At 35.2% G+C, this 21,276-nt stretch overlaps 1 protein-coding gene across 1 annotated transcript in view; it reads left to right on the top strand.

Annotated features, from left to right (window-relative positions):
• Positions 1-313: 313 nt before the first annotated feature.
• The window catches only part of LOC129232815 (kelch-like protein 5), a 60,654-nt gene continuing 39,691 nt past the window's right edge, over positions 314-21,276 (top strand). The window contains 4 exon segments of the mRNA XM_054866914.1: positions 314-404; positions 8,020-8,301; positions 12,954-13,150; positions 18,335-18,550. Coding sequence (XP_054722889.1) covers positions 8,034-8,301; positions 12,954-13,150; positions 18,335-18,550 — 681 coding nt within the window. The 5' untranslated portion in view covers positions 314-404; positions 8,020-8,033.

The following is a 21,276-nucleotide window of genomic DNA, read 5'->3' as shown; positions in this document are numbered from 1 at the left end:
TTCTAAATTCTCATTAACTGTTCGATTCGGTGATGGTGCTGCCACCTATCGGTATAAAAAAAATAATGGAGGCAAGGCACTTAGTATGCAGTCCTGGACATAAATACAGTCGTAGTCAGTTGTGACTCTGAATAGGAATAGGAATAGGATTTTTATTGCTCTTCATGATCATTAAAATACTGTCAATCACGTTGTATTTCCGGGAGAATTCCTATCTGGAGTTGTCAAAATATAAAAGCAACAGGTTGACAGCTGGCCGAGAGTGATTGGCTGAAGCATCCTACGGAATGGTGCGACATTTAACGGTTCGACTCTCGGAGCGTGTAAACAAAGTCCAAAGTGATCGGTAAATAATCGCGTTTGAAATATCAGGGATCCTTTTGAAGATGTCCGCAAGTTTTTAGGTAAAACTTTTCAGTAATATACAATGTGCTTTTCAGCATCCTTTACAACTCGTTTAGCTATGTGTTACAGTTGTCAAACAATTGAGTTGTTTGACAGATAGGAACATTGATTGACGGATCCATTTGTCTTCATTCTTTATTTATAGGGGGGTTTCTCTAAAATCCTAGCCACAGATTTACCAACATCTAAAACTAATCATTTCTGGGAAGAATTGTACAAGCATTGCTTAAACCACATAGTTTTGTATGAAAAATTATCATATAAGCTTTGTGCTACAATATGATTAAAGTAAAAAACAACGTAAATAAAGCACAAATATTGGAGAAGATACATGCTGTATGCTGTATATTCTCCAATATTTGTGCTTTATTTACGTTGTTTTTCACTTTAATCACATAGTTTTGTTTTTTAATTTTTAGAAATAACTTCCCATTCATACGAAAATAATGCCTTTTTTTTCCCTAAGAAAATTTTGAATGACCAGAAACAGCAACGGATTTTGGGGGGATTGGGTCCCCCCCCCCCTCTTTAAAAGGCTATACTGATGACTTCTTCATAACATTAAAAAAAAAAAAAAGAATTATTGAAAACGAATACAAAGCATATTGGAACAAAAGCATTTTTGTTTGCTACATAAATAATACTCAGAGTTCATAGCCATAGAATGCATTTAATCCTTTGGTTTGGAATTGAAGGGAGCATAATATTTCAAGTTGTCCATTCATTCTTCTTTGATAGAATCAAAAGTTAGGTAACGTTTTAAAAACAGATGTGTACGTGTACCTAGAAGAGTCATTTTGATGTCAGAAGCTATGTACGAAATAATGTATGTCTTTTTCAGGTTTTAAAAAATGAAATGAAGGAAATCAGGCGGCAGTTTCTCTATAAAAAAAAATAAGCTTCTGCAAGACGACGTCTGCCCCCGGCTCGGTTATTCACTGATCCGGACCGATGAGTTCTAATAAGAACAAAACTGCAGATGTGATGATCAGTCTATTGCATATAAATCAGAAACTGCTCTGAAATTCAAAGAAACAGTTTCTCGAATAAACTTCAGTTAAACTTGTAACGATTTTACGATTATCTTATTACATGATGTTTTATAGTTAAAATATAAATTAGTTTAAATAAAAACACAGATGAGGCATGGGTTTATTCAATAACATTTCCCTTGTGCTATAATTTTTTTGAAAGTTTGTTTGTCAATTAAAACCAGGGCCTGATTTCTGAATAGGCCAACTAGGCCATGGCCTAGGGCCCCCGCTATTTAGGGGCCCCCCAAATGGCAAAAAACTGTTCTAGTCGGTGGCAAAATTTTTTTTTATCCAATGGCTAAAATGGTTATGCTTGAAAACAGGGGCCCCAAAAAAATCTTTGGCCTTGGGCCCCTTGATGTCTTAATCGGGCCCTGATTAAAACTGCACATTTCATAGTCACGTCCTGATTATTGAATAGGCCGTGGCCTAGGGCCCCCGATTTTTAGGGTCCCCCAAATGGCTGAAATTACTTTAGTCTATGGCTAAAATTGTGTCAGGCAATGTCTAAAGCTGTAAAATTTGAATACATGGGGCCCCGAAAAGTATATTTGGCCTTGGGCCCTTTGATGTCTTAGTTGGGCCCCGTTCATAGTAGTTCGGTGAAATTATACAGGGTGGCTTGAAATGTTAAATTAGTTTTACGTTCGCATTCAAATTATATTAGTGTAGAGATGTACCGAGTCAGGGTTCATACACTCCTCAAAACTCCTCCAATACTCCTTCATTTAGGAAATTTTTTTGAAGGGCCCTTCAAAAGACTTCATTTTGGTTTGAACTCCTTCAAAACTCCTTCTTTTTAGTTCAAGACATAATCTTCCTCTATGACAGTAACATAAAATACTTCGATTGACAGCCAACTTCGTCACTAAGACGATTTTAATGTAGTCATTTCGTGCATTTATTTCTTTCGATTTACAAATTGATCATAGTTAATTCATAAAAGTTGAAGGTGAGATTTTTATTAGAAGACTAAGACATTTCGTAAGTGAAGTAAAACATGCTTAAAGGGACTCGACGTTAAATCTCGGTTATCACAAATTTGCCATTTCAACTGCGCTTGCGCGCGGACTTAGCTTTTTGGGCTTTCTGTTTTAAGATTTCATGTTGCTTGTTTATATTTAAGCTGAGCGAGAGAGTCCCACCAAATTAATGAAAGCGATTAGAATATTTTCACAGCGACTTCGTGACATATTATATGAAACTACGGATATGAATAACTGATAATCTTAAGAGAAAAATGACACTTCAATATTTATTAGTTGGGAAATATTTATTTAACATAAAAGTAAAACACGTTGTTTACTTCAAAAATGATTGGAATATTAGTACAGAAATCCGTCTTTTGCGGATATTTTACGTTAGGCGTAAACAACTTAGTATTATGCATTTTTATTTAGATTGAGGGTTCGGCTTTGTATTAGAAGTGATGCTGAAATTCTAGTACGCTCTTCTGAGGTTAAATATTTGGTCCCGAAAAGGGACAGACGATTCAGACCCCGAATCCATTAATAATTAAGACGCAAAACTCAATCTTTACCGAGGCCTAAAAACTAAATCAGAAAAAACTTTGTGATTTCTAATTTTTATCTCTTGCCATCTCATATTTATTACCAAATTTAAAATGTTTGTAATTAATTTAGCAAGAGTTTTGAAATCAGCTAAGTCCGCGCAAGTGCAGTTGAAATGGCAAATTTGTGATAACCGGGATTTAACGTCGAGTCTTAAAGGGTGCTTGGCTGTTCTTTTCAAGTTTTATGATTATTGTTTTTTTCTCCACCACACTCTCAGCAGCAGAAGTCAAGTTGTCTAATTATTGTTTAAATATCTAAAACTACATAAGTAGATTTATTACATTAAGTGATTGCGTTGAAAAAAACAATGGTTTAGTTAATTGCAGTTATTATATTGTTAAAAGGGTCATCCACAAGGGATGTCGTGCTTTGAGGAGGAGACTGGATCACGAAATTGTGACAAGGGGAAGAGAGAGGGTGACAAAAAGTGACATCACACCGTTATTGTAACAATATGTTTGTAGAAAACATGACGTGACAAGAGGCGAAGTTTGGGGTGAAATGTGACACTTTATGATAAAGGGTGCAGATGGTCAAATATATTTAAAAAAAAGTGTGACATCATTTAATGACACTCTATGAGTACTCCTTCAAAATCTCATTTTACTCCTTCAAAACTCCTTCATTTTATTACTGAAATTGAGTACGAACCCTGTGGATCGAACGCTCCTTCGAAACTCCTCCAATACTCCTCCATTCAAGAATTTTTTTCGAAGGGCCCTTCAAACTCCTTCATTTTGGTTTTAACTCCTTCAAAACTCCTTCTTTTTTAGTTTGACTACATAATTTTCCTCTATGACAGTGACTTAAAACTCCTTCTTTTTTAGTTTAAGACTAAATAATTTTACTCTATGACAGTGACTCAAAACTCCTTCTTTTTTAGTTTAAGACATAATCTTCCTCTATGACAGTGACTCAAAACTCCTTCTTTTTTAGTTTAAGACTACATAATTTTACTCTATGACAGTGACTCAAAACTCCTTCTTTCTTAGTTCAAGACATAATCTTCCTCTATGACAGTAACATAAAATACTTCAATCGATAACTTAACTTGAAGGACCCGTCAAACTGCTTCCTTTTGCTTTAAACTCCTTCAATACTCCTTCTTTTTTAGTTTAAGACTACATAATTTTACTCTATGACAGTGACCCAAAACTCCTTCTTTTTTAGTTTAAAACTACATAATTTTACTCGATGACAGTGACTCAAAACTCCTTCTTTTTTAGTTTAAGACTACATAATTTTACTCTATGACAGTGACTCAAAACTCCTTCTTTCTTAGTTCAAGACATAATCTTCCTCTATGACAGTGATTCAAAACTCCTTCTTTCTTAGTTTAAGACTAAATAATTTTACTCTATGACAGTGACTCAAAACTCCTTCTTTTTTAGTTCAAGACATAATCTTCCTCTATGACAGTGATTCAAAACTCCTTCTTTTTTAGTTTAAGACATAATCTTCCTCTATGACAGTGACTCAAAACTCCTTCTTTCTTAGTTCAAGACATAATCTTCCTCTATGACAGTGACTCAAAACTCCTTCTTTCTTAGTTTAAGACTACATAATTTTACTCTATGACAGTGACTCAAAACTCCTTCTTTTTTAGTTTAAGACTCAGTCACAGAGGCGATTTTAATGTAGTCATTTCGTGCATTTATTCTTTTCGGCTTACAAATTGATCATAGTTAATTCATAAAAGTTGAAGATGAAAATTTTATTAGAAGACATTTCATAAGTGAAGTAAATCATGCTTAAAGGGTGCTTGGCTATTTTTTTCAAGTTTTATGATTATTGTTTTTTCCTCCACCACATTCTCAGTAGCAAAAGTCAAGTTGTCTAATTATTATTTAAAGTATTTAAAACTACATAAGTAAGTGTACTACATTAAGTGATTGCGTTAAAAAAAAACAATGGTTTAGTTAATTGCAGTTATTATATTGTAAAAAAGGTCATCCACAAGGGATGTCATGCTTTGAGGAGGAGACGGGCTCATGAAATAGTGACAAGGGGGATAGAGAGCGTGACAAAAAGTGTCATCACACAGTTATTGTAATAATGTTTGTAGAAAATATGACGTGACAAGAGGAGAAGTTTGGGGTGAAGTGTGACACTTTGTGATAATGGGTGCTGATGGTCAAATATATTGAAAAAAAGTGTGACATCATTTAATGACACTCCATTAGTACTCCTTCAAAATCTCATTTTACTCCTTCAAAACTCCTCCAAAACTCCTTCATTTTATTTCCGAAATTGAGTACGAACTCTGCGAGTAACACTTTGGCTGAGTACCGAGTACTCAGCTCTCACTACTCGAACGAGTACCGAGTTAGGGAGTACTGAGTACCAATTATGTTTTAAGAAGAACCAACGACACGCGATGAATTTCGAACTCATTGGAATAGTAGTATAGACCTCCATGTCTATATTTAATAGTTTTTGAAACAAAATTCCAGCTGAAATTTAGTTACGCATAATTAAAAAAAAATTTTTTTTGTTAAAAATTTAAAAAAAAAAATACTTTTAAAATTAAAAATAAACAAGTAAATAAAAGGTATAGTTAAAAAAAATTTATCTATTATAGTTCTAGTCCGCCAAACATAAATAATCTTAAAAAGCTAATAAAACAACGTCATAAGCACAAATGTGCAGGAACACTGCAGACACGTGTTTCTGCATTACAAGGAACGTCTTTTTCAGTGCATAAAATATGAGCTAATGAGCCCGATAAAAAATCCGACTCGTTTCGCATGTCTTAAAATCCATGAGCTCACATTTTGAGCATTGAAAAAAGCATTCCTCGTAACGCCAAAACAAGTGTCTGCAGTGTTCCTGCATATTTTTGCTTTTAACGTTGTTTTTTTTGCTTTTATTTATTAAGCAAAGGTATCTTTATATTTCTTATAAATAGTTTTTGTTTGTAGCAAAAATCCATTCAATAATATAAAAATTTCATATTTTCTATACTTAGTTTTTTTTCCCATTTTTAATAAATAAGTTTTATTAAATTTGGAGACATTAAAATAAATTCTCTAGAAACGTACCGAGTACTCGGTAACTACTCGGTACTCGGCATACTCGGCCAAATTTTGATCAGATACTCGGCATTCTCGGCCAAATTTTGATCAGATACTCGGTATACTCGGCCAAATTTTGATCAGATACTCGGCCAAATTTTGATCAGTTACTCGGCATACTCGGCCAAATTTTGATCAGATACTCGGCATTCTCGCCAAATTTTGATCAGATACTCGGCGAAATTTTGATCAGATACTCGGCCAAATTTTGATCAGTTACTCGGCATACTCGGCCAAATTTTGATCAGATACTCGGCATACTCGGCCAAATTTTGATCAGATACTCGGCATACTCGCCAAATTTTGATCAGATACTCGGCGAAATTTTGATCAGATACTCGGCCAAATTTTGATCAGATACTCGGCATACTCGGCCAAATTTTGATCAGATACTCGGCATATTCGGCCAAATTTTGATCAGATACTCGGCATACTCTGCCAAATTTTGATCAGATACTCGGCATACTCGGCCAAGTTTTGATCAGATACTCGGCATACTCGGCCAAATTTTGATCAGATACTCGGCATACTCTGCCAAATTTTGATCAGATACTCGGCATACTCGGCCAAGTTTTGATCAGATACTCGGCATACTCTGCCAAATTTTGATCAGATACTCGGCATACTCGGCCAAGTTTTGATCAGATACTCGGCCAATACCGAGTAGTTGCAAAAAATTGAATATTGTCCAAGACAGATATTAAAATTTATAAAAAAGTGCAGGCATATTTAATATTCTGCAATCATTTGCAAGTCCAATTTAAATTTTGAGAAAAATGAAGTTTCTAATGCTTCAATGGAATAAATCTTCATTTTAATGTCCCCAAAGTTGATAAAACTTATTTATTAAAAATTGTGCAAAAAAAGGAAAGTATAGAAAATATGGAATTTTTATATTAAAAATAGATTTTTGCTACAAACAAAAATGAGTTATCAGAAATATAAGAATTTCTTTGCTTAAAAAATAAAAGGAAATAAAACAACGTTAAAAGCATAGTGCAGGAACACTGCAGACACGTGTTTTGGCGTTACAGGGAATTCCTTTTTCAATGCACAAAATGGGAGCTCGTGGATTTAAAGGCATCCGAAAAAAGTCAGATTTTTTTGTCGAATGTCTTTACATTCATTTAGCCGACATTTTATGCACTGATAAAGACGTTCCTTGTAACGCAGAAACACTTGTGTGCAGTGTTCCTGCACATTTGTTTTATTTGCTTTTGAAATTATTTATGTTTGGCGGACTAGAACTAAAATAGATTGGTATAGTTTGTCTTAGTTCCAACTTGATTAATCATACCTTTTATTTATTTATTTTTAATTTTAAAAATAATTTTTTTGTAACATTTTTGACATAAACAAAATTTTTTAAATAATGCGAAATTAAATTTCGGCAGGAATTTAATTTTAAAAGCTTTTATAAGGACAAAGAGGTCTATACTACTATTCCAATAAGTTCAAAATTGATCACATGTGTCTGTGGTTCTTCTTAAAACATAATTAGTATTCGGTACTCGGCCGAGTACTCGGTACTCGGCTACTCAGCCGAAGTGATACTCGGTACGTCTCTAAAATTCTCTATTGACTCTATTAAAGCATAACAAACTTCATTATTTTCAAAATTTAAATTTGAACTGTAAATGAGTGCAGTATATTATATGCTTGCACTTTTTTTATTGATTGTAAAATCGGTCTTGAACAATATTCAATTTTTTACAACTACTCGGTATTGGCCGAGTATCTGATCAAAATTTGGCCGAGTACCGAGTAGTTACCGAGTACTCGGTATCTCGTCTCTATAATTTTTGTTTGTAGCAAAAATCCATTTAATAATAAAAAAATGGAAAACAAAAAATTTGCAGTTACTGCCCTTTACCTGCACACGGAATACTGAGCATAGAGCAAAGATAATGAGCGAGTCCATTCCTCCCGCAGGCGCCCATGGAGCCATGGAGCCGGAGTACTTCTCCTCGGGCACGCACGCCGCCTCCAGCCTCCGCCGAATGAGGGCGCTGTGCGAGCGGCGCCAGCTGACGGACGTCACGCTGGTGGCGGGGGGAGAGGAGGTGCCCGCCCACCGCGTGGTGCTGTCCGCCGCCTCCGACTACTTCCTGGCCATGTTTGCGGGCGGCATGGCGGAGGCCGCCACGGAGCGGGTGCGCCTGGAGGGCGTCGACCCAGACACCATGCGCGCCCTGGTCGACTTCTGCTACACAGGTCCGTATCTCCGTTTGATTAGTAGGGGAATGTGGGGCAAAGTGAAACGGTCAAGATGACGGAGTGTTTTCGAGGTGAACGAATCGGAAATTTGTTTTGAAAATGACAGTACAGTAGAAGACCGTTATAAAGCACACCTTGGGACCAGACCTTTTGCGTTATATAGATCATTTCATAAATTTTGAAACTAATATTCTGAATATATCTATATATTAGCACTTCTGAATGAGTTTTATCTGCAATGAGTATTAAAGCACCCATATTACAATGAGTTATTCACAAATAAATATGTTTCACAATCAAAATCCTGCACTTCTGCTAGCTTCATGGTTTGCATAACAGCTGCATTTTCAAGAGCCATCTGGTATTTTCTGTTTACTATGAGTACTCATTTTAAATTTAAAAGCTTTGAAATATGCTGGAAAGATGAAAAACTGTTTCAAAATTTGATTTTTCTTACAATTTTAGTGCTTGCAAAGCAAAACAGACTCGACGTTAAATCCCGGTTATCACAAATTTGCCATTTCAACTGCGCTTGCGCGCAAACTTTGCTGATTTCAAAAATCTTGCTAAAATTAATGACAAACATTTTAAATTTGTTAATAAATATGAGATAGCAACAGATAAAAATTAGAAATCACAAAGCTTTCTCTGATTTAGTTTTTAGGCCTCGGTAAAGATTGAATTTTGCGTCTTAATTATTAATGGATTCGGAGTCTGATTTTTCTATTAAGCAAAGACCTTATTCATGGCCAAATTTTTAACCTCCGAAGAGTACTAAAACTGCAGCATTATTCTAATACAAACCATGAATCTGAATAAAAATGTATAATACTAAGCTGTTTACGCCTAACGTAAAATATCCGCAAAAGACAGATATCTGTCCATCATAACGTTTTTAAACTACAGTTTTTAGGAATAAATTATAGCCTAAGTTGCTCCCTGACAATGTAGCTATCTATGGTGAAAAAATGGTTGAAATCGGCCCGGTAGTTTTGATGATTACCCTGGACATACATACACGCAGAAGTAGCCATTTATGTATAAAGATAAATATTTCCAAAGCAATAAATATCGAAGGCTCATTTTTCTCCTTACATTATAAAGATTATCAGTTATTCATATAATACATCGCGAAATCACTGTGAAAATATTCTAATCGCAATTATTAATTTGCAGAGGGATTTTTTAAACTTCAAAACCTATTGTTTACTTCTGAAAAGTTGTGCGTTTTATAGAGAATTGCGTTATATAGGTCAGCATTATAACGGTCTTCTACTGTACATAAAGAAAGAACATTGCATTTTGTAATAAAACTTGCGTTGAAACAACTTTTATTTTTGGCACTAAATTTGAGTCTTCAAAAAAAAAAAAGTGGAAAAATTTCATTTTTTTTTCATGGGGTGAAGTGAAAAACAAAATATTTTTCTCATGAAATATTTTCTATTTGATTAAAAAACTTATTTTTGAGCGAAAGAATGAGAAAATGAAAGGTTAAGTGAATAAATGGGGAGATAATGAAGCAATAAGCGAATAATTAAATGAATAATTCAATTAAAAAAGGAAAAATAAATGAGCGAGTAAAAGAATGAATGAATACGAAAATAAATGAATAAATAAGTGAATGAATAAATGAAGGAATGGTGAATGAATTAATTAATAAATGAAAATGTAAGTGATTTGTATTAAATGATTGAGTGAGTAAATGAGACAAACTGTTTCACTTTGCGCCATCCATTTTGCCTTGCATGTACTTGACAAACTGTACAATTTATTTGAAATACAAATAAGCGTAATATTAACTAATTTAATACTGCATTGACTATTAGGATTCCTCAATTAGTATTTTAATTGTTAATAACACGAACTTTTTATTGTTTTATAGTAACAAAAACAATATTTGATTTACAACAAAATATTACAATATGAGTATTGATTTTTGAAAATTGCCTGTATTATCATATGCTTCATCTTCAGCGGTATTTTTTTCCTGACTGGAATAGAATACATATATGGTACGACTTACTTAAAATAATACCAGATAGGTGGAGCTAAAAGCAGAGTAAATATTTCACCATTTCACTTTGCCCAGCTATTTCACTTTGTCCTATGTTCCCCTGTATTCAATCTAATTTAGTCTTGTCTTTTAAACAAATTCCTGTGATCATCATAAATATGTACGTATCAATTTCACAGTTGTTTACTGCAAATCCCGGTAGATGGCGCCACGAGTATGCGTCAACTCTATGTTTTTCTGTTTCTGATCATGATCACGGGGAGTTCGGTGGTAGGAGTGTGGTTGTCTGTCATGGTGCTCTTTCCTCAGGTTCGAATGGTGTATACAATGAGAATATGCACCTTACAGGTATTAGGCTAATGTTCATCCACCCTGGTTTATAATTTATTGTGTTTTTTTTAACTTGCCAACTATTTTAAACTTTTAAATGAAAGCTTTTTACAGAAGAAGTATATTTTCTTGTAATGTGTAATATTCACTCTGCTCGGTGATAGACAGTATTAGAATGTGTCGAATATCTTATCCAATGGCGTTTGGTATTCTGTGCGCAACATTAATGATTCAAACATTAATGATCAAACATGTAATACAACTTAATACTTGCCGGAAAATATTCATTGCAGGGTCGGCAATCATGTGAAACATGAACTGAAATTCGACTCGAATAATCACAAAAAAATTCTCAAAATAATTTTGGTAAAAATTTATTCAACTAAAATCATAAAACACTATTGCACCTTATATAAACTTAAGGATGTATTCTAGTCTAGAGGCTTAATTTTAAGGTGATTTTACAGGCTTAATAGGAAAAAAAAACAGCAGCTTATTTCACTATCCATTTTTATCAGTTTTTTATTAATACTTTAAAAGTATAAAAATGCATAAAAGTTGAAAAAAAAATTCAAAATTGTAGTTGGAGGAGGCTGGCAAAGTGGGGACTCTAAAATGGGGGGGGGGGGGGATCTCCTGGTTGACGTGATTCCAATCCTCCAGATGATCTGAAACATAAAGTCAAGGTTAATTATTATCAAACAAGGATGTAGAATTGTCTGGACATAGCCGATTTGAAAATATTTATTAGACAAGAATACCCCCTTAAAAACATGCCATCTCAGGATTTCCTTACAAATTGCACTTATGTGCACCTATTCGAAAGTAGCATGAAAAAAAAAAAATAAAAAAAGGAGGAATAATCACTTTATGGAAGTTTTGTACCTTGAATCGCTACTGTGACTGCTCAATTGCATGCAAATCAAAAAGTCTTTCTTCTTTGATTTAGAAGTGAATAAAACAGTTAGCATTTTAACATAGATGCCAAACCAAAATGCGTTTAAATCAACGACAACTTTAACAACTTGTTCTTATGTTTGTAAAATAAGCTAAAACAAGTTCTCTATTATTATTTATTTAAATAATTTTTCACATGATAAATGTCATTCCCCTGTGTGTGTCTACCTCCAACCTAAAGCAAAACTAGCCGTCAAGATTCAGGAAGCCATGCATATTTGTAAACAAATTGTCGTTTAACGTTTTAACAAATGCTACGCAATGTTGTCAAACAGAAAAATAAAGACTTTTCAAGGTTTGTACTATTTTGAAAAAAATAGCAAAAAATGTCCTTCGATTTTTTTGTCATTCCCCTGTCGGAGAATGGAATCTGGTTTCTCACATCTCGCAATAGTTGCACTGATACATAACATAAACTGCACATTTACAATCCCCCCCCCCCTTCCGAGGAAGTTGGAGCTGCCCACACAGTCAAATTTCCTTAAAACATACTTGCCAACTCTGCTCTTTTTAACGGGAGATTCCCGTTTTTTGCTTCCGTCTCCCGATTTCCCGTTTTTTACGATTTTCTCCCGTTTTTGCAGTTTTTTCAATCAAATATCAAAACGTTTCACTTTCTTCTCAATAGATGGCGCACGTTTTTACTCTTCCAATGTCAGGGAATACGAATTTTTCCAATTAACGCATCGTTCTGTAGAAATTAGTTTTTTAGAAGCTTTCCACATTGCATGTTCAACGAAGCACGTGCTTTGCCGAAAATGGCAGCAGATTCCAATCCTTTTGCATCTTGAAATTATTTCAATTATTTTGAATGTTTGAAGTTATTTTATCATGTGCTACCCTATACCTACGTATTTTGTATTGTATTTTCAATATATTGATTTCCTTTTTTTTTTCGGGTTCTTGTAATTAAGTTTTTGTAGCTACTTTTCTGGTAGAGACTGGAGAATGTACGAAACTTTAAGCCAATTCACTCCTTATTATTTAGTTTTTCCTTTGCAGTATATTTTTCTTGCTGCTACCCATTTGCTTACATCTGCAAAAATTCCTTATTTCACTTTAAATTTAGTATTAATGTTATTTAAAAGCATAATTTAATAATTCTGTAGTGAGGATATGTTGATGGTGAATCACCTATATACCTCTAGTGAAATCTCCCGTGTTTTTTTTCCATCGAAGGTTGGCAAGTATGTTAAAATATGCCCTGGATTACTGGAAACAGAAAACATCGAAACGGACGCATACTCGTGGCGCCATCTATTGGGGCTTGGATTAAACATTTTGATGAGGGACGAGGGTTACCGTGGGGGAGAGCGGAACTGATCCGTCGGTGCTGTTCGTGTTGCAGGGAAGGTGGAGCTGGGGGAGGACAGCGTGGAGCGCTTCCTGACGGCGGCGGACGTGCTGCAGATGCCAGAGGTGGTGGTCGCCTGCTGCCGCTTCCTCTCGGACCGCCTGAGCCCGGCCAACTGCGTGGGGGTGGCCCTCTTCTCCGAAGCAAGGGGCTGCGAGGACCTGCACCGGGAGGCGCACGCCTACCTCCTCGTGAGTATTAACTGATAGACATCGGTAAACGATATTTAACCGCATTCTCATTCCTAATGTATTGTTATATAAAATCGACTGTATTCAAATTATATTAACTTCTCGACTCTTTCGGCACATGTAAAGTTTCAGTTTTAGGTTGGCATCCTTCGATGCCCAATCCTATGCAAACGAGGCAAGTATAAATAGTGAACGATCCCGATCGTTCTCTCTCTTTCGCGTTCGTCAGCCTCTCGTGTGTTGTGTCCGGTAGGTGTTGGGGAGTTGTAAACTCCACCTCCGCCTGTGGCCAGGATTTATTCTTATAAACTTATTTTGTTAGTTTATTTATTTTAGTTTCTATGGGCCAACACATTTTTGGTGAGATTTTAAACAAGTTTCCAATGTTCATTTCTTCACATTGACGTTGATTCTGCATCTTCCACTGTGTGGTCCACTCTGCTCGTATAAGCAAGTAATAGTGTTGACTGACTTACGGAATTTAGCCTTTCGGCTTTTCGTTTAAACATCGTAAATTATCATTAACGAGTTCAATCCGACTGGGACGTTGTCGACGTATTGTTTGACTTTGTAATTTGGCAACTGCCTGGAGGTGGCCCTCTTCTCCGAGGCGCGGGGCTGCTCGGACCTGCACCGGGAGGCGCACGCCTACCTCCTCGTGAGTATTAACGAGTTCAATCCGACCGGGACGTCGTCGACGCACCGTTTGACCACGGATTGCACGTAATTTGGCAATCTGCCAAGCAAAGACGATTCCATCTGGATGAATCTAGCGGGGGAGAAGGGAAAACAACAATTGGATTTTGATGGACGCGTTTTATTATGTCACTAGTGCCTAATTGATTTCTAGCATTCTCAGAAATAAAATCAGTGGGAAACAAAAGTAGTTACCATGGAAACAACAAAAGGAAAAGAAAATATTTTCATTTCGTTCAGGAACGTGAAAGCGAAATGGTAAACTCAAAACTTTGTTGTGAATAAATAAATCAATTCATTTTTGCCGTGAGAATATAGGTCAAATATACTTTAGATTCAAAAAACGTTGCTGTGAGCAAATTTTCATTTTTACAAAATTAAGGCTAAATAATAGACAGGCAAAAGTGCACACCTGAAACAAGCCAACTAACATCCCTATAAACTAATAGATACGTCCATTTCCGCCTATAAAACGGATATTAGCCTTTCCATGGAATCAATGGTCAGACAGTAGTGTAACGACTTCCCGGCTGCGGCCATAACTATAGCGAACTAATAATACTAATAATTCAGAACATAAATAGAATACTAATAATTCAAAGCTAATACAGTCGAACCCCACTATAGCGAACCTGGGATATAGAGATCCCCGGCTGTAGCAAACCTTTTAAATGGTCCGAACTGAAGTCCTATGTCATCAATGTAATTTCAGAGGCTTTTAACAATCTCCAAATACTTGAGAATCGGCCATAGCGATCCGAAAATTTCTAATATTTCAAGATTTTCTGGTGAAAATGTGAGAAAGACATCCTATCATTCGCAAATGAATCTCTCTCCCCGATCTACAAAGTGGATTTACTTCAGACGAATTTTTGGACAGAATTTTTGACTTTGAGTATGTACAAAGAAGTGTCTTACGAACTTTGGTATTTTCTAAGCAATTCAAAAGTTTTTGACGAGAACAACTTGACTGAAGACGTCAAGTGATCTTCTGATTTGATGAAGAAGCAAATGATATTAGTCCTCGTCGATTTTTGCTCAAAGGCAGCTGTCGATGTTATGAAAATTCTTTTTTCTTTGCAACTGAAACTATAGATCAACTTTTGCTATAGTGGACTAAAAAATTTTCAAAATCCAAAATCTTGCAACTGAAAATAACATCTTTCTTCCATGCAGAGAATTTTTTTTTAAAGGGTAATTTTTTATAGTTAGTACGTTATTGAGTATACTATTAAGAAACCAACTATTCCTTCCAATTAGAAATTCATTTTCTGCTGTGTGAATCATCTTAAACTGAGTGATGAGAAAGTCTTCTTATAAAAAACAACAAGATTATTAACGATTGGGGTCATTTCGTGGTATTTTTGACATTTATGTAAAGCCCATAATGTGACTTTTTTTTGCCGTAACTTTTTAATTTATTGTTTGATCAGCATGTTATTTTATTTTCAGCTTTTCCTACTGACACACCAACTCATATTCAAATAATTTCCAAATCAAACAGTAAATTTAAAAGTTATGGCAAAAAAAGTTCACGTTACGTAAGTGTCCAAAATACTATGAAATGACCTATTAACAATTGTATAAAATAAAACCAAAAAAAAAAAAGTGACTGACTTAAAGCAATCTTCAAAACTAAGCTTCACCTAAAACTGTATCTAAATTCAATCTTATTTCAGTTTACTAATCGCAATTTACTATTACTGAAGATCGTGTCAAAAAACATTCCATGATCTGCATTCCTAGCGTAGATACTAACATCTATTCAAAACAATCGCCGAGTTCGCGCAATGCTTGAAGATTGAATCGAATCCTATCTATCGACGATCAAAAAACTAAGTCTCAACTAATATATGATTCACCCAGAAGTTGCTTAGCAAATTAATAGGTTATCATACAACGCCGACATTCAGTTTGCGTTTAAATGACTTTAAACGTAACTTTAAATTTATGAGATAGATGTAATAAAATTACTTATGTTTATCAATTTAGAACTGAGGGAAAGTTTGCGTAATGTCAGACTACGAAGGATAATGGTTATGTATTTTGAAAAGTTTGGTTGTGTTTGTTTAAAATATATCTACTTATGTAAACAAAGTACTGTCGACTCTCAATAACTCTCAATAACTAATTATGTCCCGAGACCGACCAAAACGTTAGAGTTATGGGAAGTTTCCACAGCAGTCTCAACTGTTTGGGACTGGATGAAAGCTTTGAGATAAAGGAATATTCGAGTTATTGAGATTTGAATGTATTTTGAAAAAATTCCGCACATGAATTTTCTAAATCAAAATCATTAAAGGTTTCACTAAGTTTCAATTTCATTCAAAAATCAATTCCTATTTATTTTGGAAAAATTTGGAATTTTTTTTGCGTGAGACTTTTATGAGGCCCGTATTCATCTCCTAAAAAATAGTTGTGCTGCGAAAACTTTTTTTAGTTGCTACTACAATAGAAAGACCATTACAACGCCGAACTGTATAACGCAATTCTCTATAAACCGCACTACTTTTCAGAAGTAAACAATAGGTTTTGAAGTTTAAGAAATCCCCCTGTTTTGCCTTGCAAACATAAAAATCGTTAGGAAAATTAAATTTTTGAAACAGTTTTTCATCTTTCCATCTTAATTCAAAGCTTTTAAATGAAAATTAATATTCATAGTAAGCAGAAAATACCAGATGGCTCTTGAAAATGCAGCTGTTATGCAAACCATGAAGATGCAGGATTTTGATTGTGAAACATATTTATTTGTGAACGACTCATTGTAATATGGGTGCTTTAATACTCATTGCAGATAAAACTCATTCTGAAGTGCTAATACAGAGATATATTCTGAATATTAGCTTCAAAAATTGTGAAATGACCCGTAATAATGCAAAAACCAGTATAACGCAAAAGCTCTGGTCCCAAGGTGTGCATTATAACAGTCTTCTACTGTAGTAAAGTTTTGAGCGATTTTGTATGCGGCCCCCATCCACCGCACTTGATCGAGTGTCTTGACATAATCATAACTGTCAAATGAGAGATGATAACGATAGGTCCTTTTTCCGTTAAGGTATGTCGCTCGGAGCATTTTTTTTTACATTTGGCAGCTTTAATTTATTTATCGCTATAGGAAACTAAAATTTCGTAGCTGTCGACATTCCGCAAAAAACATTTAATTTCTAAATTCTAGGGCAGCCATATACATTTCAATCGCCTTAAGCAGTTTCTTTTTCATCACTGCCCAAGGTGGAGTAAAAAAAATTGAGCGACGTACCTCTACGGGAAAAGTCCAGATTGACCGCTATCTCTACATAGTATAAAATGAAATCCCCAAAAAGCGTCTGTGTGTTTGAACTCGCAAAACTCGAGAACTACCGAGCCGATTGCGCTGAAATAAATACAGTTTGTTCCTTCAACTCCTGAAAAGGTTTGCAGACCAGCTCGAAAAAAATTCGATGAATAGTTCTTTTTTTATTCCAATTTACGTCCAATTTTCGAATAAATTCTCAAATATGGGGGTGAAAAATGACTCGCAAATAGGAACATTATATATCGTTGTAAAGGGAAGAATTTTCCGCATTCTACGCAATTTGTGTTTCAATGCTCTAACTTTATTGCGGCGGGAGTTATTTGCGTTTTTAGCTCGAATTTTTTTAGGCTTAGCTGAATTTAGGCACTACTTTCTTCATTAAATAAATCAATAAAAAGTGAAGGAATTGTTCCACAGCTTTCTTTTTGATGCCATTGGAAAAAGCGATTTTTTCCAATTCTCCAGATCTAAATTAAGAGATTAACTCCAGATCTAACTCGACCTGATGGTCGAAAAAATAAGCTTTTATCTCGAAAGGGGAAAAAAGTTGCAAGCCTTTTTAAATCAAGTGTAAGAAATCTCGATTCCATTCAAATTGTGAACCATTTTCTTTCGCTTTTTAATTCCTTAAACTAATTTTATTTTGTGTTTCCATGGTTTACAAATTTCAAATCCAGCTTTCTGGATTTAATTTCTTAAAAGTGTTTTAATATCTGTCGTCGTTGTTTGGAAGGGAAATCATGCCGTTTTTTAAATTTATTTTTTACGCCTGATTGTTGAATATACGTCACTTGACACAATTTTTATTTTCAAGGCGGACCGGGCAAAGCCGGGAAACGCAGCTAGTGGTATTGTAAAATTTAAAGTAACTTATTTGTTTTGAATCAGCAGAGTGAAGAACCTTTAGTAAAAACCTTTTATTACACATAGAACACAACTTGCTTCTTGCAAAATACAGCACTGAAGTGAGAAAACAAAAAACGTGGCCGAAAGCCGACGGTCGTCGATGCGGTCACGTGTACAACCGACAAACGGACGGCGACATCATCCCATTTAAATGAGCTTCTGGCTCTCGACCAATCACATGTCGGCTACGGTTAAGGCCACTCATTTTATGTAAAGAAATACTCTCATTTTATACTTATTTCAATAGATAATTAAACATATTTATTATTTATCGACTTCCCCCCCAGGACAACTTCACGGAGGTGGTCGCGGAGCGGGAGTTCCTGGACCTGGAGGAGCGGGAGCTGGAGAAGCTCCTGCGCTCCCCCTCGATCAACGTGGCGAGCGAGGAGGTGGCCTGGGCGGCGCTGCTCTCCTGGGCCCGCCACCGCTCCGGAACAAGAGGAGGGCGGCGTTTCGGGCGGCTCCTGCCCGCCATCAAGCTGCCGCTCCTCGACACGGAGGTATTTTCACTTTCATTTTTTCCAGATGAAATACAGTACAACCTCAATATCTCAAATCTCTCAGTACAGGAAAAAAAAATCGAGTATTTGAGTTATCAAGGTTTTAAAATAATTACACTAGTAACTCTCACAATTGCACACACTTACGCTACATACATTTATATATGCCTGTGGGACCATTCGAATGACGATCAATAAAGTAGTAAAGTCAGAACAAACAACGTAAGTAGAAGCACAAATTTGTAAAATTACAGCAAACGTGTTTCGGCGTTACAGGGAACGCCTTTTTCAATGCAAAAAATAATGAGCTTATGGATGAAAAGACATCCGACTGCGTTGAAAAAGGCGTTCCCTGTAATGCCGAAACACGTGTCTGCTGTAATTTACAAATTTGTGCTTCTACTTACGTTGTTTGTTCTGACTTTACTATTCAGCACAAAGGTATTTATTTATCTTATTTATCTTAATAATGTAGTCTTCAATATTTTACTAGATTTGAAATTTTCTAATTGTCGAAAGTGCACAGGATGAGATTTTTAAATGAACAATTTCAACTTGGTTTTTTTCACCTAAAAACTTAAAAATTCTAATTTTATCTTCAACCTCTAACCCCACATTCAAAATGTTCTCAGCAGCCGATTTGTAGGAGTTAAAATAAGCTGAATGATGAAAATGAGGAATGCATTTTCCGTTTTCGCTCGAAAACTGACGGACGAAAAATCGACCCCCTTTCCTGAAAGTGGACAAAAAATGCACAAAGATTCTAAACTCTGGGGGAATTTCCACCTCTCTCACACCAACACTCCCCTATTATCTTGCCCCAATCCTTAATTCACAAAATTTCCAAGCAAAAGGATGAAAAACGTTAAGCAATTGTCCCTGGAACTGGTTTTACTACAAAAGTTGCCAAAGCAAAACGACAATTGAAACTTGCTTCTGTGCAAAAATTTCGACATATCGAAGGTTTCGAAGAATAAATTTCGAGATAACTACGGGAAATACATGGGAGTTTTATAGAAAATGCTGGGGAATTTTTTTTTTTTTGAGACATGGAGGGTTTCGAGATAAGGAGGTTCGAGATATCAAGGTTTGACTGTGTACATTTATTGGATATGGGTGGGATATTTTCATGCATGGGCTAGAGTGAAAAAAATGAATCTTTGATTTTCGGAAACGGGTACCTTTCAATTGCCGTGTATGAGGCTTAGTAACAAATCTGTGAAGTATTTCAATTTTACGACCTCGTCTCGAATCCAGTCTTCTTGCATAATATAGACGAACGCACGAACGGCGTTCGCAGAAAACTTTAGGCTCTGCAGATATTTTTTTTCAAACTGCTGTTGATTTAAAAAAAAAAAAAAAAAAAAAATTTTTTTTTTTTTTTTTTAAAGGGAATTTTTAAGAAAATCCCAGAATTTATTTCTGTTAAAGCCTTTCTCCAAAAGCCTTTTAAAGCACATGTGTAAAAAAAATAATGGTTTTGGCAGTTTTCTTCAGTTGGTGAAAAATAAGCAAACTATATGTTATTGTAAAAAAAATAAATGATTTAAAACACTTTTTTTTGTCTCTTTCATATTTGAATATAAATTTAATTTTTTATTCAAGGGTGAGTTAGGCAAAATAATTTGCAGAAAATTTCCCCAGTTAGGATTCGTGTTCGCAGAAAGCTTTTCATTTTATCTAAGTCTGCTTGAGTCTGCGCATTTGACTTAAAATTTTGAAACGTTTGATTTTTTTAAAAGAATTTTCAATTTTTTTTTTCAAGTGTAAGAAATGAAAAAAAATGATGGCGGGTGGTTGTTAAATGGCAGAACAAAGTCTAAAATGAACCAAGAGTTTTTTAAAACAATTTTAGATTATGATTTCAGTCAGCACATTACACACAAAGTCTATCAAACCTCTCGAGATGTCCGATATTTTCAACATATTGGACAGACATGCAGACAAGCGTGGAGTTCTGTAATATAAAAACCCTGTAGATTGACGGAAAACTGGTTGACATCCTGCATTTAAACAAGACTGAAGATAGCAAATTGCACAGGACAGCTATTAAAAATAACATTTCTCCAATAGAGGCACCTGATTTGTTGCTTTTTTTTTGGCTCTCAAGCAGTTTCAGAAATTTTTCGTACCCAAAACCGTGGATTCACTCAAGGGGGAGGGGGTCATTCTTTCATGTGACCCCCCCCCCCAAAATGGTAGTCTGTATCTGCCTCTGCTCATATGCAACCATTCTTTCTGGTATTTACGAAACTTAAAATATATGTAGTCTGTGAGGGGATCAGCAAATGATTACAAATTCACGAAAGATAAAGCATTACATCTTAATAAAACGTTATTAAGAAGTATATAGCTTCCTCTGGCAGCTATATTTGCCGTAACGTGGCTTGGGCATGGAATGAAGTGGTGATCTGTGTTGAGAAGACTTTTAATCTAATGATATCCCCTCTATATTTACTTGAATATTTGCAGAGTGAGTTTTGAAGAAGACTAATATACTGTTTCAAACTTGAAGGAGGTTTAGTGAATGACAAGATGTATATATGGATGCATCACTTGCCAAATCGATGAACTCCATAAAACAAAAAGCAGAGAATAGTGATGAAGAAGATGGTGTTATCTATGCGAGTGAATGGGAGTGTTGCATTTTTTCTGCCATCACAGGATTAGAAATGGACTGAACCAAAAGTTTAACATAAATTCACATTCTAAGCGTTGATGAAGCA

This window comes from Uloborus diversus, unplaced genomic scaffold, assembly GCF_026930045.1.
Source record: "Uloborus diversus isolate 005 unplaced genomic scaffold, Udiv.v.3.1 scaffold_14, whole genome shotgun sequence".
Taxonomy (NCBI): Eukaryota; Metazoa; Arthropoda; class Arachnida; order Araneae; family Uloboridae; genus Uloborus; species Uloborus diversus.
The sequence above is the reverse complement of the archived record's forward strand: the minus strand, read 5'-3'. Positions and strand labels throughout refer to the sequence as shown.